This window comes from Megalops cyprinoides, chromosome 13 (genome assembly GCF_013368585.1).
Source record: "Megalops cyprinoides isolate fMegCyp1 chromosome 13, fMegCyp1.pri, whole genome shotgun sequence".
Taxonomy (NCBI): domain Eukaryota; kingdom Metazoa; phylum Chordata; class Actinopteri; order Elopiformes; family Megalopidae; genus Megalops; species Megalops cyprinoides.
The window spans coordinates 8,879,720-8,894,303 of NC_050595.1; the positions used below are offsets into that span (position 1 = coordinate 8,879,720).

The 14,584-nt window shown below is 42.2% G+C and overlaps 1 protein-coding gene across 1 annotated transcript; it reads right to left on the reverse strand.

Annotated features, from left to right (window-relative positions):
* Positions 1–1,653: 1,653 nt before the first annotated feature.
* stk33 (serine/threonine kinase 33) lies at positions 1,654–14,119 on the reverse strand. Its single transcript, XM_036544221.1, has 12 exons — positions 14,003–14,119; positions 13,038–13,151; positions 12,759–12,863; positions 11,947–12,085; positions 6,761–6,846; positions 5,701–5,788; positions 5,243–5,318; positions 4,873–4,985; positions 4,531–4,616; positions 3,850–4,122; positions 3,464–3,544; positions 1,654–2,330 (listed from the first exon to the last, which is right to left on the reverse strand). Exons 1-12 carry the CDS (start codon positions 14,117–14,119, stop codon positions 2,112–2,114), a joined length of 1,497 nt encoding a protein of 498 aa, XP_036400114.1. The 3' UTR covers positions 1,654–2,111.
* Between the last annotated feature and the right edge of the window lie 465 nt (positions 14,120–14,584).

Consider the following 14,584-nt stretch of genomic DNA (forward strand, 5'->3'; position numbering starts at 1 on the left):
ATAATGTCAATAACTTAGTTAGGTGTATATGTTGGTGTAGGTATTTTTTCTTTATTACTATTTTCCACTTTCACCATGCACCCAAGGAACTTGGGATGTGCATGTTCTTTTAAAATATCCTTTTAGTATCTATCTGGAAAAATGAACCAGTCATGTTCTTTGCAGCCTCAGGGTAGGGTCCAGCCATTCCTGTATGTTCTTTTGGAGGTTCTCACCCCTCTGAACTTACAGGACAACTTGCTACTGGACAATCATGTACACCTGCAAACTACCACTCCTCTGGCACAATACAAAAAGCTCCATCTCGAAAACCTCCATCTCCTGGACAAGACACTGCCAGCCTTTGAAGCCTTTATGAGGGCAAATTACACAGTTCCTCAGCCCTCTGAAAGCAAAGCGATGCGGTGTGCAGTTCGCTTCAATAGGCTCAAGAATGCGGCTTCCCCGGGACCTCTCCTGTCGCTTTAATGGTGCGGAGGCAGACAAGGCTTTCTGTCTGCACGCATTCGCTTCAAGATGCAGAATAGCTGGGGTTTTAATGCAGCCTCTGTGGGTCATGCTTGACCACTTTGATATTCGATTCATACTGGGGGGATTATGCTCTCTATAGCAGACAGACCTGTGCTTGAATGACAAGCCTCTTGACGTTTTCCTCACAGCTTACAATGGCCTTCCAAACGAGATTAGAGCAGGCAGTCTTCCCAAGTCAAAATCCTGCACGTATTGAGAGGCTAGCTTCTCCAGTGCAGCATTCCTGCATTTCCACCACTGTTCTCAAGACTATTTACTCTGATAGCTTTACTGATTTCTTGGAAAGAGGTATAAACTGGAGCATGAAGGAATGCTACTCCGCAAGTAAATGATATCCAAAGGTTATTATGAAAAGTCATTTCAATAAGTTTCCTCCAGTTCTCGGATCAGTGAATATTGCCTATGCTGAAAACCACTGTACATTTGACGTTAATGCACTAACGTGCCCATTTCCTGTTGCAATTTGGTACAAATAACGCTAGTGATGAATCGGTATTTATTTAACAGCATTCATCGGATCCATCCAAAATAATGTCAAATGAAAATCACATAAATACAGCTTTAGTGAATTCTTGATTATTTATTAAACACACAAAATGTAATGCTGGTACAGTAGCTTTTGATAGTATTTGGCAACAGGATATGTTTCAAGCTGACAAAAGGGAAAAGACGCTTAAGAAACAGCACAAAAACTTCATCGTATCTCAGCATATTTGCCATGTTCTGTGTCCTCACTCTGATCAGCCCTGCAAATGTGCACACAGAAGACAGAAAATGGACATTCATTTATTAGACATTCATTTTTTTTCTAAAACTACACCTCACATCACAAGCCAGGGAAGTCCATTCCTCTACCTAATCTTTAAGTAAAATTAGCGCTAATATTCAGTTGTGGTAATAGAGACATATACTCATAAAAAATAGAGCAATTTCTGATAACCCCTGTATGCCGTTTAAGAAGTATTTATTAAGACTAATACACTGACGAACAGTTTCAGTTTCTCATACACTACTTTAATTTGTTTTTCTACTAAAAATGACTTGAAAATTCGCAAAATTGCAGGCAAAAGTATCGCACACAACAATACCAGGCGACAAGAATCTCAAGGTGTTGTGCTCCAGTTGAATTGGTCCTAAGTGTCAGGTGCACCTGTCTGATGTAACACTACGTTTTCAGTGCATTCAGAGACCGTACTAAAAAGTGCAAACAACCAACATGCAGAGCGGTCCGCATTTGGTTTGCATTCAAAACAGCTGCCCGGCTGCTCCGACCTCGGCCTCATCCCTTAAAGGAAACAGCGAGAGTGTGTATGATGGCATGGCGCCGTGTGATCTGCTGCAGCTGAGGTGGAAGGGCTCAGCGTTTGTCTCTCTCCATTGGCCGGTATCTAACTAGAGTGTAAGGAATGGAAAGTGGTGTGGAAGCACTGCAGGTTTCACTCATGGTGGGAATACTGCAAGCGTCTCAGGTGCCTGGTGGTGCCCGGCGGTGCCCGGCGGTGCCTGGCAGTCCCATGTTACCGATGGCAGGCACCCACTCCTTTGGCACTTGGTGCTGGCGCCAGCGCGGTCCCAGAGGACTACGTGGTCTTTTTGGTTTTGGTGCTAGCGAGAGATTTGGGGCACTTGGGTCCAGGCCCGCAGCTGGATGGGACGGGTGGCCTGTGGGTCTCGCCCCTCCCTGAGCGGGACATCGGCCTGCAGGAAGGCCCTGCAGTGGGGGGGCTGGCCTCACTCTTGTCCTGGGGGCTGCTTCTCTTTGTGCTGAACTGGTTGGTGGCTTTGCCACCTGTGTGGGCCTGCAAAGACAAAACTCTTATGATCCCCTCATCCATGTATACCAAAGCTAGGCCTCAACCTGCTGTTTTAGAAAAGTATCTGAGTATTTTCATTCATTTATAGGTCATATTGGCCCCATCTAGTGGTGGAAAAATAGTATGACTCTTCCATTACATTATATGTTTTGCTTAGCAGACACCCTTTTCCATAGTAACTTGGTTTACATGTCAATTTCATTCGCTTTCACCTGGACAAATAAATCCATTTTATTTATCCTTAAGATGTGCAACTTTATTCTGTAAAATCACTGCAGTCCATGATTACAGAATTGCAACAGTCTCTGTTGGCTCCATCATGGAGAGATTGAGATATGACACAATTAAGATGAGAGAAGTTCACACACAGATCACATGTGAAATTCCACTGTGGAACACAATACCATGGTTGTGCACTTGAGAAATAAAACACCAGGAAACCCTTCTTATTTCAACAGCTTGCAGCAGTTATACTCAGCTTCCTGTGTGTATACCTTCTGCACTTCCTTGGGACACTGCCAGCATTTCACACAGCAACTTCATATAATTCATCATAAGATATATTAATAACATATAAACAGTCATATAAGATAAACTAGGAATACTTCGTGCTGAAGACGGGGGATGCCAAATGGTTAAATACTTCTTGTTCATGTCATTTAAAGTTTATTGTGAAATCTGCATGCTTTTAATGTTCTCTGAATGTCTCTTTCTGTGCTCAACCATGCAAATTTGCTTGACATTCAATTGCTATTTTTAGACAGTACTTATCACTTTTTGAAGTAACTGTTAATCTCTTGACAACAAAAAGTTTGAAAATGGCTGATGTGTAACAGTTGCTGTTGCATTTTTCATCTGACCCCAGCTCTCCACACACCTTTTTATACAGATTAGCTATGTTTGTCACACATAAAATGAAGCATTTCCCTGATTGTCTCCAAATGCAGTGTAAAATGTATGACATGTAAAATTTTCTTTATGGACTATTGACTTATTGGTGTCGTGCAGAGGCAAAGCTAAAGACGGTTAGGAAAAAGGATATGAGCCATAGGATGGGATGCAAAATGCTCAGCTCCCGGTCAGGCTTTATGTGAGAGTTAGGAGCACAGGGCGCTTACAGCATGGCAGCCTTTTACACTGGTCCCGTTCTTCTTCCCGGCGTCGCTGGAGGGCAGGGTGGCGGCCTTCTTCTTCTGTCCCTAAACGAAGAGCGCGGCGACAGCAGAGGGGTGAGACGGGGGCACGGCCTCGGTGCCCCAGTGTAACGCACGTGCACCGAGTGAGCAGCGGTAACAGCATGCAGATGAACTGATCCACTGCAGCGAGGATCAGAGCGACGAGACAGCAGGTCAGAGCAGGGGTGAGCGGTTTAAGAGTGGGGAGGTGCAGATAACACTCAGTGTGAATGCGCTATGGAGGCCTAGGGCCCGAGCTGAGATGAGCTCAAAGCCAGGCGGACAGGAGGCTGAGGGGGGCACAGAGGTCCGCCAGACGGGAGAGTCACCTGCTTTGTAGGGGTGGATGAGCTGCTGCTGCTGCTGTCTGTGTCTCCCTCGTGATTGGCCTCGGCAAGCCCCGCCCCCTCGCTGCTGGCAGAGCCGGGTGTGTGCTCGCGGGGCGTGCCAGGCCTGGCTGGGGTGTCCCGGGCGGGGCCGAGCAAAAGCCCGTTCAGTCCCCCCGTGACCCCCACTGTGCTGTCCACATCCTCGGGGTCGTCCAGGAACTGCTTCATCATCTCCAGCACGTTGGTGGGCGTGGACGGGGTGGAGGTGTCGCCCTGAGGGTGACGGACACGGAAGCCATTAGGCTCCATTTGGCTGCACTCTCAGACACATTACGTTACATTATTGTCATTTAGCAGTTGCTCTTTTTTCCAGAGCGACTTCCATAGGTTATAATTTTTATATGTTATCCATTTATACAGCTGGATATTTACTGAGGCAATTCTAGGTTCAGTTCCTTGCCCAAGCGTACAGCAGCAGTGCCCCAGCGGGGAATCAAACCAGCAACCTTTCACTTAAAAGCCGTTACCACTACATTACACTGCCACCCCCCTGTAGCTCCAGGACTCCATCTTCCCAGCTCAGGACAATCCTGATGGCTCAGCACCAGACAGAGGAAACAACCAGTGTACTGCGTCTTATATTATATTTGGGGAGATGTGGACAGAGGGGGCCGTTCTTACTGTGATCCAGGGGTTGTCTAACAGCTCACTGGCTGTGATGCGGTGGGCGGGGTCCACCTTCAGCAGACATCGCAGCACCTTTTTGGCTGTAGAGGAAACAATAAGTATCAATTTAAAGCTCACAAATGGCACTTTCAGATGTTCTCTGAAAACCACTTTAATACTTCACTTTATTACGTTCATTTCAATTTTAATGGATCTACCTGACAATTAATACAAGGTTTCCAGTTGTCAGTCAATGAACTGTCAAATATGAAAAATATAGAGAGGGCAGACCAAGTCTATGGGTTTGGGCAGATGTTTGGCAAACAGCTTCCAGATTCTGGGGGTGGTCGGCATCACCTCCTTCGCTGATGGAGTCCCAAACGGGGCCAGAGAAGGTGAGGTCTCCCCTCCTGATCATGTCAAACAGCCGGTCCTCCGAGCTGGACATGAAAGGCGGCTCCCCACACAACCTGGAGGAGAGTGATTACAAAGCCCATGTTATTCCTTGCCTCTCACATTTACCACCTAAATACTGTATGTTCCACTCAAACTCAGTGGGAAAACTGGATGAAAGATGCTGTTTTGTACTAAAGTGTATGTGTGAATTGAATGACTGTGATTGTGAAGGGGACGGAGATGCAAAGTGATAGTGCTGTAAAAAGAGGCTGAATGGAGGAAGGTTTGAGTGGCGCCCTCTTGTGGTCACAGACGGGAATGTGTCACATACAGCATGTACATGATGACCCCGATGCTCCACACGTCACACTGCTGGCTGTAGTCATGACCATCGATTACCTCTGGAGCTGAGAGAGCAGAGACAGCACCATCCCTCATTACAGGAGTATTAGAAGGAGCGTTCTCATTTGTCAAACCAATACTCAGCTCAGGCTAGGTACACTGTTGTTTTTCCCCCCCCATTTCAGTTTCATCAATACTCCCCTCATTGATTTTATCACAATAGACAGTTACCAAAAAAGACACAAGATTTGACCACATGCATAAACAGACATAAGACATATTTGCCCACATGCAAATATGTAAGATTTTTTTTATCATTATTCACCCCTGTTGCCAATGTTCTGTGGACTGAAGCATGTTAGTCAGTTAACTCTGGCATACCGCTACTTCATTACAACCCCGATATATGTGTTATGAAGATGACACCACTCAGGCTTTGTACCATACCCATGTAGATGGGTGTCCCACAGGTGGATTGCATCATGGTCTTACTGCCCATCCCGCCCTTCTGCACAGACAGCCCGAAGTCTGTTACCTGGGGAGGGAGAGAGAGACGGAGGGAGAGAAAGGGAGAGAAAGGAAGAGGAGCTGGTAACATCAAGCGCAGCTCACAGCTCCCTGTCCCTGTCTCACTAACACAAACACAGACATACACACAGTCCCTGGTATTATTCCAACCAAGTTTTTAAAACATTTTTAACATATTTAATTTTTATATACATTATTATTACATTACATTATTGGCATTTAGCACATGCTCCTATCCAGGGTGACTAACATAGGTTACAGTCTTTTACATGTTACCCATTTATACAGCTGGATATTTACTGAGGCAATTCTGGGTTAAGTACCTTGCCCAAGGGCACAACAGCAGTGCCCCAGCGGGGAAATGAACCGGCAACATTTCGGTTATGAGTCCCGCTCCTTACCACCATGCTATACTGCGCCAAAATATAAAATTTGATTAAATATACACATTATATATTTAGATATTTAGAAACAATCCCCTCTGACTCTGAGCCATGCAAAAGGCTTAAGCCACTGCTTGCTCTAACTTGAATGAATAATGCATAGCGGCCATATATATGGCGTCAGTACAGCATTTAATGATTTGTGGCTGACAGGATAAATACAACCGGAGCAAATATACAGAGGAGATGACCACCTCCTGCCAGATAAGGGGCTTTTACAGCGTGCCAGGACAGTGCTGTCTTTAAGCACTGTGAGGGTGATTTATGCCACGGCCCAGCCTTGTTTAAGCACTGGCTCCAGGTACCTGCTGCAGCTGGCTTGCATCCACGTGCTAAACTCGGGGTGAGCACGGACATTCGTCTTTAAGCGTGAACCTTGAGTCGCTGATTTTCAGCATGATATAAAGGAGAAAAGGTTTTGGGCTCCTGATTATGAGGCAGTAGACAGCTCTGCCAACGTCCTGCAGGGGTTGGAGGTGATACCGTAGCAGTAAAGGGTAACCTGTATAGTGCTCCCGCTTGCGCCACTTTCTTACCTTGATATGCAGCAGCTCGTTTTCCTCACCGTTGTACTGACTCTTCACTAAAATGTTTTCCAGTTTAAGATCCCGGTGCACAATATCTGAAACCCCAGAAAAGGCCATTAGCCATAACAGCTGAGCTACCCTTTAAAGAGCCTTTTTACACAGTAATGTACTTTGGGACATGATACATATCTCATGAAGAAACACATCCAGAGGGAGAACGAGAGCACAATCATGACTTTATTTCAACATTTTAACTTTCTGCACTTAGGTTTCTCTGTTGCAACAAAAGCTTTTAGGTTTTTATTTTTAAAAATGCAATGCTCACTGTAAACATTTACATTGATTCATTTGATAAGGATCAATGTAAGGCTGGTGCCATTTCAGAAATAGTTCTTAATACAGTTGGACAGTTCTAACCATTTATATAACCATTTACCAACAATACAGTACTATATCTACTGTTTATAAACCAACCATGAATGGCCCATTGGCTTTTGTGCTTGGTACATCCAACTAAATACTTTCAAAAGAACATTGGAAAGTTGATGACAAGGCCAGGCTTTTCAGCCCACCTCTGCTCATTATGGTGCCTATAATCTATAGAGTATCTAATACCGTGTCAAGCCTGAGCCTAAAAACTCCAAGGGTCTCTGCCCCCACTACAAATCCTGGTAAAATATTCCATGTATTAACAACTCTCCACACGAAAAAGTACTTCCTAGTATCAGTTTGCAATTTACCTCATTTTCACCTACGGCCTCCAGCTCTGCTGACAGAACTAGGCCTGGAATAGATTTTGTAGTCCCCTTTATTACTCTTTCGAAAACTTTGCACACTTCAGTCAAATACACAATGACTATCCTTTTTCTGAGATGAAAGAGATTAAGGCTCCATCCCAAACTGCAAGTGAACGAGGCAAGAACGCGAGTGAGTCCATCCCTCACATGGCATCACACAAGTAAATGCTTGAGGAGAAAGCGGGAGGTATTTCGGAGTGAACTGAGACACACTGTCTTCATGTTGTCCTTCCTTTTACTTTTCGTAGAAGTTCTGTGTCGTTATTGTAGCTTTGAGCCCAGAACTGCACATTGCACTGTAAATGTGGCATGAGAAAGGTATTCTATTACATTAATATGACCTTCTTTAATTAACGCTCAGTGCTTCCTGCTATATATCCAAGCATCTGCCCTCTACTGCTTAGGCAGTTTCTATGTCCAGATAGACTATTAAAATCAAATCTTGCTGGGTCAAATTTAGTACCTCTCATAAATAATTCTGATTAAATTGTTATTGCCAGCATGAAGAACTAGAACTATATTTGTTGATGCTGAGCTTCATTTGCCAAGTGTCTGACCAATTCCATATTGTACTTCTTGAATTATTTTAATAACTACTTTGAACTTCCAGTGTTTGCTTCCCCGTTTTACACAAAATTTTGAGTCACTGGCTAAATTCATTATTATTTATGTCCTTTATATATGCAGGAAGGTCATTTACATGATTAAAGAACAGCTGAGGTCCTAACACTGATCCCTGGAGGACTCCACTTCCCACAGCACCCTACACAGTATGATAATGAGTCTATCATGTGGTACTTTGTCAAATCATTTTAGAAAATGCAAATACATAACACAATAAGATCTTCTGAGTTGACACGTTTTGATCCCTTATGACACTAACATGTTCCTAACAATCATCCACGAGATTCAGGTTAAGAAAACTGGTCTGTAGCTCCTTGGATAAGGGGAAGCATTGTTTCTTATATATTGATGTAGTACATTGTTTCCAGTTATTAGTAATTTCTCCAGTTTCAAACGATTGCATTAAGATGTGCGTTAATTGTGGAACTGTACACATCCTGTCCCCGTACTCTCGCTATACTTGCTGTATGCACTTTTGTAAGTCGCTTTGGTAAAAGCGTCTGCTAAATAAATAAATGTAAATGTAAATAAATGTAAATGTTAATGGTGTACAAACTTACCTAGTCCTTTAAGATCTCTTCAGCTGAAGTTCACTTTTAAGCCATCAAGGGCTGGCTGACTTACTCATCTTATACATTTGTAATTTTTTTAGTAGTTTCCCTCAGACTCATTGGGGGCTCACTGTCTCTTACTTCAATCTTATGTCATACTTCCCACGTATCAGATGTGGCATATTTACTGGTAACTACTAAAATACTTATCATATCTGCTATATCTTTATTATTATACAGCAAAACCCCTTCTCTGTTTTAAATGCACCTAACTTCTCTCCTCAACATTAATTTTTCTGTACAATATTGGAACCTAGAATTATCTTTAGCACTGTAAGCAATTTGCTTCTTACTGAGGCTTTTGGCCATCCTTACTCATTTTTAACACAGGCATGTATGCTTATTACTCTCTCAACTGTCTTTCTACATTTTTTTTCTTACTTCATAAAGTTGCCTCCTCTGTATTAAATTCTTCTTGGAGACTACTTATTCAACTTATTTTACCTTTCCTTTCATTGAGTTCACTCAAAATTTTTTATACAAAGAAGTTCAAATAAATTTCCAGTAATTACTAAACTAAATGACTAACTAAAATGACAGTTGTGTGACAACTGAAAGGCAAATGACTGCTATATATTTTTGTTGTATACAGTAGAATGGGTCTATGTGTCATTTAAGTGTTATTGTTAAAAGTAAGTAATGTTCCTTCTAGACAAACATAAAACTCTAAAGTCTGTCACGTTCAACAGGTGACCGCTCCACAAACTGAATAAATCACAGTCCGCAGACTGCTCTCCAAGGAGTGTTATTAATTGAGCTGGACTAGGGTGTTTGTAGGAACCAGATGCCTACAAATTTGAAAAAGCACGGTCACTTCTTCTCAGGAAAGCCATTAACCTTAATCTCTGCAGATGGAGACGAAACAACATTTGACAAATCATTATTTATTTGCTTCCTTTTAAATATGATACAATGTACAACACCCATTCTGGCTGTGGCACTGAATCACTCAGGTGGTGCAAAAGGTTAGATCTGTGATAGAGCTAGATTCACTTAATGGGAATGGAAAATTAAGTGTCAGAGTACATAACAGTTCTTAGAAAGGCCTCCTCTGAAGCCTTTAGGAATATTTGAGTTTTAGAACAGATGAGAGGGTGGTGACTGACTGCCCACTTCTCCTTCTCTTCTTTGATGTCAATGTACATGGATGTCAGGAAAAGACAACTATACTATACTGTAAGTACCAACTATGACATAAAGGAATATATATATGAATATTCTGACATGTGGAAACGGTGGCTAAGAAAAAATGAGAGACTCCACAGGCAAACTGAAGCACAAGCAATTCAAACTTTTACAAATGAGTGAGAAAACAAACTCATTTCTACCCCCCCTGTCCAGGTGAACATGAAAATGGCTATGCTTACAAGGTCGATTCTGCTTACAGTGGGGTTGGCAGGGAGCACTTCCAGTGACAGTTAGCTACCTGGTACTCAATGTGGTGAGGTTGTAGTTACAATGCAACTATCTGACATTACAGATCAAATGATGTAATAGTTTGTTAGCGCTAATTTTTTAGCTAGAAAGCAGTTGCACCCATTTCAAATAGACCACCATTGGAAGAAACGCAGCAGAAAGTGGGCTGACATCTGTAATCTTTCCTGAGTTTAACGCAGATTATTTTTCTGATGGACCAATGCCCACTGGGGCCACAGAGCTACAGCTGAACGTGGCAGATGGAAACAAAGCAGAACAAAATTCCCAGCACCAGCACCTATTCTCACCTAACCATGCGATAAATAATGTATGTTATCCAAGAACATTCTGTACTAAGGATAATCACTGCTTCCTCACTGTTGGAGTGATCCAACGATAATTTTGAAGAACGACTACAATTTGTTGATGACCCATAATTGGTACGCTGTGGCTCATACAAATATTTTATCACCAATACACATGCTAAGCAAACACTCTGCAGCCTGTTTCGTTAGTTGTTATAGAGATATGGCTCACAAGCACAAGGGGACTCTTAGTGTGAAAGTACACCTATTAATCAGTATTCATCCCATCCTTGCAGTAAATGACTCATTAGCCACACATAATGGAGTCTCATCGCCAAGCAACATCTTAAATTACCTCTAACTAGAGATTTCACTCTGAAAAAGAAAAAAAAAAACATAACATCTTCAAATGAACCATCAGACTCAATTAAAAAGGGCTGATTTTTGGTGGCTGGCAGTTGTTCATTATTAGACTCTTATTAAAATTAGGGAAGTTAATAATGTGGTGTCAGCTTCCTGATTATCAAATGACAATGAGTACAAACTGCCTGGATATGATGTCATTATTTTTTAAAGAAGCTGAAAACACCTCACTGGGGGTGCTGGACTCAGAGTTAGCTGGAGTTCTGACTGCTTCAAGAGGAGAGGTCTACTTTCGTCAGATCTGTAAACACTGGGGACAGACTACCTTTGTATCTGTGTGGAAATCTGATGTACTGGGGGACATTAGTCAACGGAGTGCCACTTTACATTCACAGCACTCTCAGTTCCTCTTCCCGTTTGTTGATGGCTTAACCCTGAGACAGTGAATGTAGTACTGGCAGTGATGCCAACCTCAAAGAATGGGATTAAGTCGGGGGGATTTATCTAGTTTGCTGTTTCACTTATATCTTCTGCTATGCCACCCCCCATTATGACAGAATACTACAAGCCACAAGTAGTGCATCTGAACCTATTTCAGCCTTTCATGCTATAGCAAGGTACAGTCACTCAATACCCCATTCTAGGCTGAAATTGTATTGCGCAAAGTATGCGTAACGGTCACATATGCAGACACAAATAAACAAACAAATATACAAATATAAATACAACAATAAATAAATCTGCACAGGAGTAAAGTACTTTTAAAATGTGTTACAGTGTATCTATTTTATAATGTATCTAAATACATTTAGATACTCTATTCAAAATATTTATTGTGCATATATTCACAGATGTATTAATATATTTTTGACAGGTTTGATCCTCCACAGTTCTTTGCCATCGCTAAACTATTCTATTGCTATATGCTATTCTTCTAAACTGAATCAATAAAACACTGTACCTACAATTTTGTGTTAATAACAGCAGATCAGGTGGGGCTTAAAATCGTGTAAACCATGCCATCACTGTTTTAGTATGAAATACATTTTTAGCTGGTTTTGATTGCTGAGAAGCCTTACCCTTTCTGTGCAGGTAGACCGTAGCTTCTGCCAAGCTGTGGATGATGTGCCTGGTCTCCTCCTCGCTGAAGCTCCTCCTCTTCTTCAGAATCTCCTTCAGCTCGCCCCCCTCACAGAGCTCTGTCACCAGGTACATCCTCTGTGACCATGGCAACAACATGGGAGAGGGGGGTTAGGCAGGGGTCATCTCTCATATGGTCACTTAACACAGGTGTTTAGAGAAGAGGTTTGACGTAACAACTCTAAAATATTCTCATGATTTCAAAAGTGAGACATGAAGCCTGCTTTTGATGTCAGGAAAAACACAATAGTGTCAGGAAAGGAGCTGTATTTGGTGCCTTGATGACACCAAAGTTTTTGCCCCAACAGTGTTAGTGCCTGCTGCTTGCACTGCTGGATCCAGCGGGTATTGGCAAAACACAATTGCACTGGCCCACCTCTTTTATACTTTTTAAAAGTATATACTTTTTATACTTTTAATATTTAAACCCTTTATTTATCTAGACTTTTGGGGAAAAATCCATTTCTAGACATATCTAAACAGGACTGAATTCATGATGACAAAGTCTGTGATGGAGTTTCCACTTAATGCACTAACCCGTAAAAGCAGGACTAACCTGTAAACCCTTATATTTTATTTAAATATTTTGTTTTAAAGAGGGTGAATGCATTACTAAATAATAGTATAGTATACGAAATATTGCAGCAATATTATAGATAGCATTTTCAGTCAAATATCAATAACTTTTTACAATTAGTTTAACAGATCACTTATTAAATATCCAATCTGTCAAAGTGTTGCCAACACTTACCTCTGGTGTTTCAAACACCTCCTCTAGGTGTATAATGTGCTTATGATTGACTCGTTTTAGGATGCTGACCTCCCGTTCCAACAGTTTCACACCTGAACTTCCAGCCTAAAAAAGAAGCTCTGAATGAGTGCACTGAAGCTCTGAACCTTGAGGAAAAAGTGACACTGTGCCTATTCGTTTTGGAATGCACAACTGATTTGGGGGAATATAATTAAACGAATGCTGCATTATCACATGGCCCCCAGATTTATGATTTGTCTAGGACAGAATTCCACTCACCTTTTCTCTGTTGACCTTTTTAATAGCCCACTTCTTCTTTGTCTCATTATGAGTGGCTTCATAGACGACCCCAAAGCTGCCTTGACCCAACTTGTTCCCAAATGTGTATATTTGCTATTGATATAATGGAGAAATCAACACATTAGAAATTGATCTGTATCTGTCAGTATGTCCTGAAACAGGTCATATGTATCAACAACTGTATCACCCTCTGGGTAGTTTAGCACAAGTTCATCTTTTGGTACCTCTGATTACTTAGACACATGACCTGAATCCTAAGAGGGATCTCAACTAACAAGAATCCCCCCCCACCAAAAAAGCAAAAATTGCCGGTCTCTGGAGCAGCCTGAATTAGTATTTCTAACCAGGTTACAAATGATTAAGTTGCAACTATAGTTCATTCAATCAGGGGTCTAATTAACTTGGTAATTATCTCAGGGCATGCGAGGCTGAGCAGGCCTGCCATGGATTTGGCCAAATCCCCAGAGAGCCAGGCCAGATCTGCAGCGGTAGGGCGAACTGCAGTACCCCTTTAGGGCTGGGGGAAGGGGGCGGCTTCTGGAAGCAAGTAAGTGAGGATGCCCTTCTGCGCCCAGTGTGCCTGCAGATGTACTCTGAAGCGAGAGAATGGCCGTCTTTGCATGAGAGTGAGATATCTATACCTGGCTGGGAGATACTGGATGTCTTTCGGAGTGGATGGGAGATAATGGATGCCTTTGTGACCGGGTATAGGTGGGATGTCTGTTCACAGATGGGTGAGAATGAATGTTTGCGTACCTGGATGGGTGGGTATGGATGCTTTTATGATTGAATGGCAAATAATGGATGTCTTTGCTACGGGGTGTGAGAAAATGGATGTCTGTGTCACTGCATTGGTGGGAATGGATGAGAATGAAGGTTTTTGCACCTTGACAGGTGAGAAAGGATGTCTTTGTGACTGGATGGGTGGGAATAGATGTCTATACCTGAATGGCAGCCTCGTCCTCCATGCGGGTGTGGGGCACCTTTTTCTCTGCACTGTTCGAACGTGTCCACTGGGTGGCCATTTTCTTTCCAGCTTCAGGGACGTCTGTCAACTGCATTTAATACAACTTAAATGTTATTTCTCAGGAAACATCACACAAAAAAAGGAGACAGAATTTATCACTCCTTCAAGACTAACACCAGCTGTCAGCAATCCACAGTTCAGAATCAGAATAAAATATTATAAAGAGAAAATATGAATCAACACATATGTACTTTAGACTGTATTAGTTTGCATGGCTCGATGTGAATACAAGACTTAAATATAATTCTCTTTCAAAATTATGCTGAATGAAGTAGAATATGAAGCCTTACAGTCAACAAAGATTACAAACAAAAAGCATAGACAAGACTGACACCCCATCTGTGCAAGCACTAGTCATGCTAGTCAACAACACGATCTTGGCCTGAATATTCAGCAGGGTTACTGCCACAAAAATGCTCAAAAATATAAAGCTGCCCTTTATGCCTAATAGTAGTACTACACTGTGTAGTGAAAGGTAACACCAGTGGACAGAGACTGC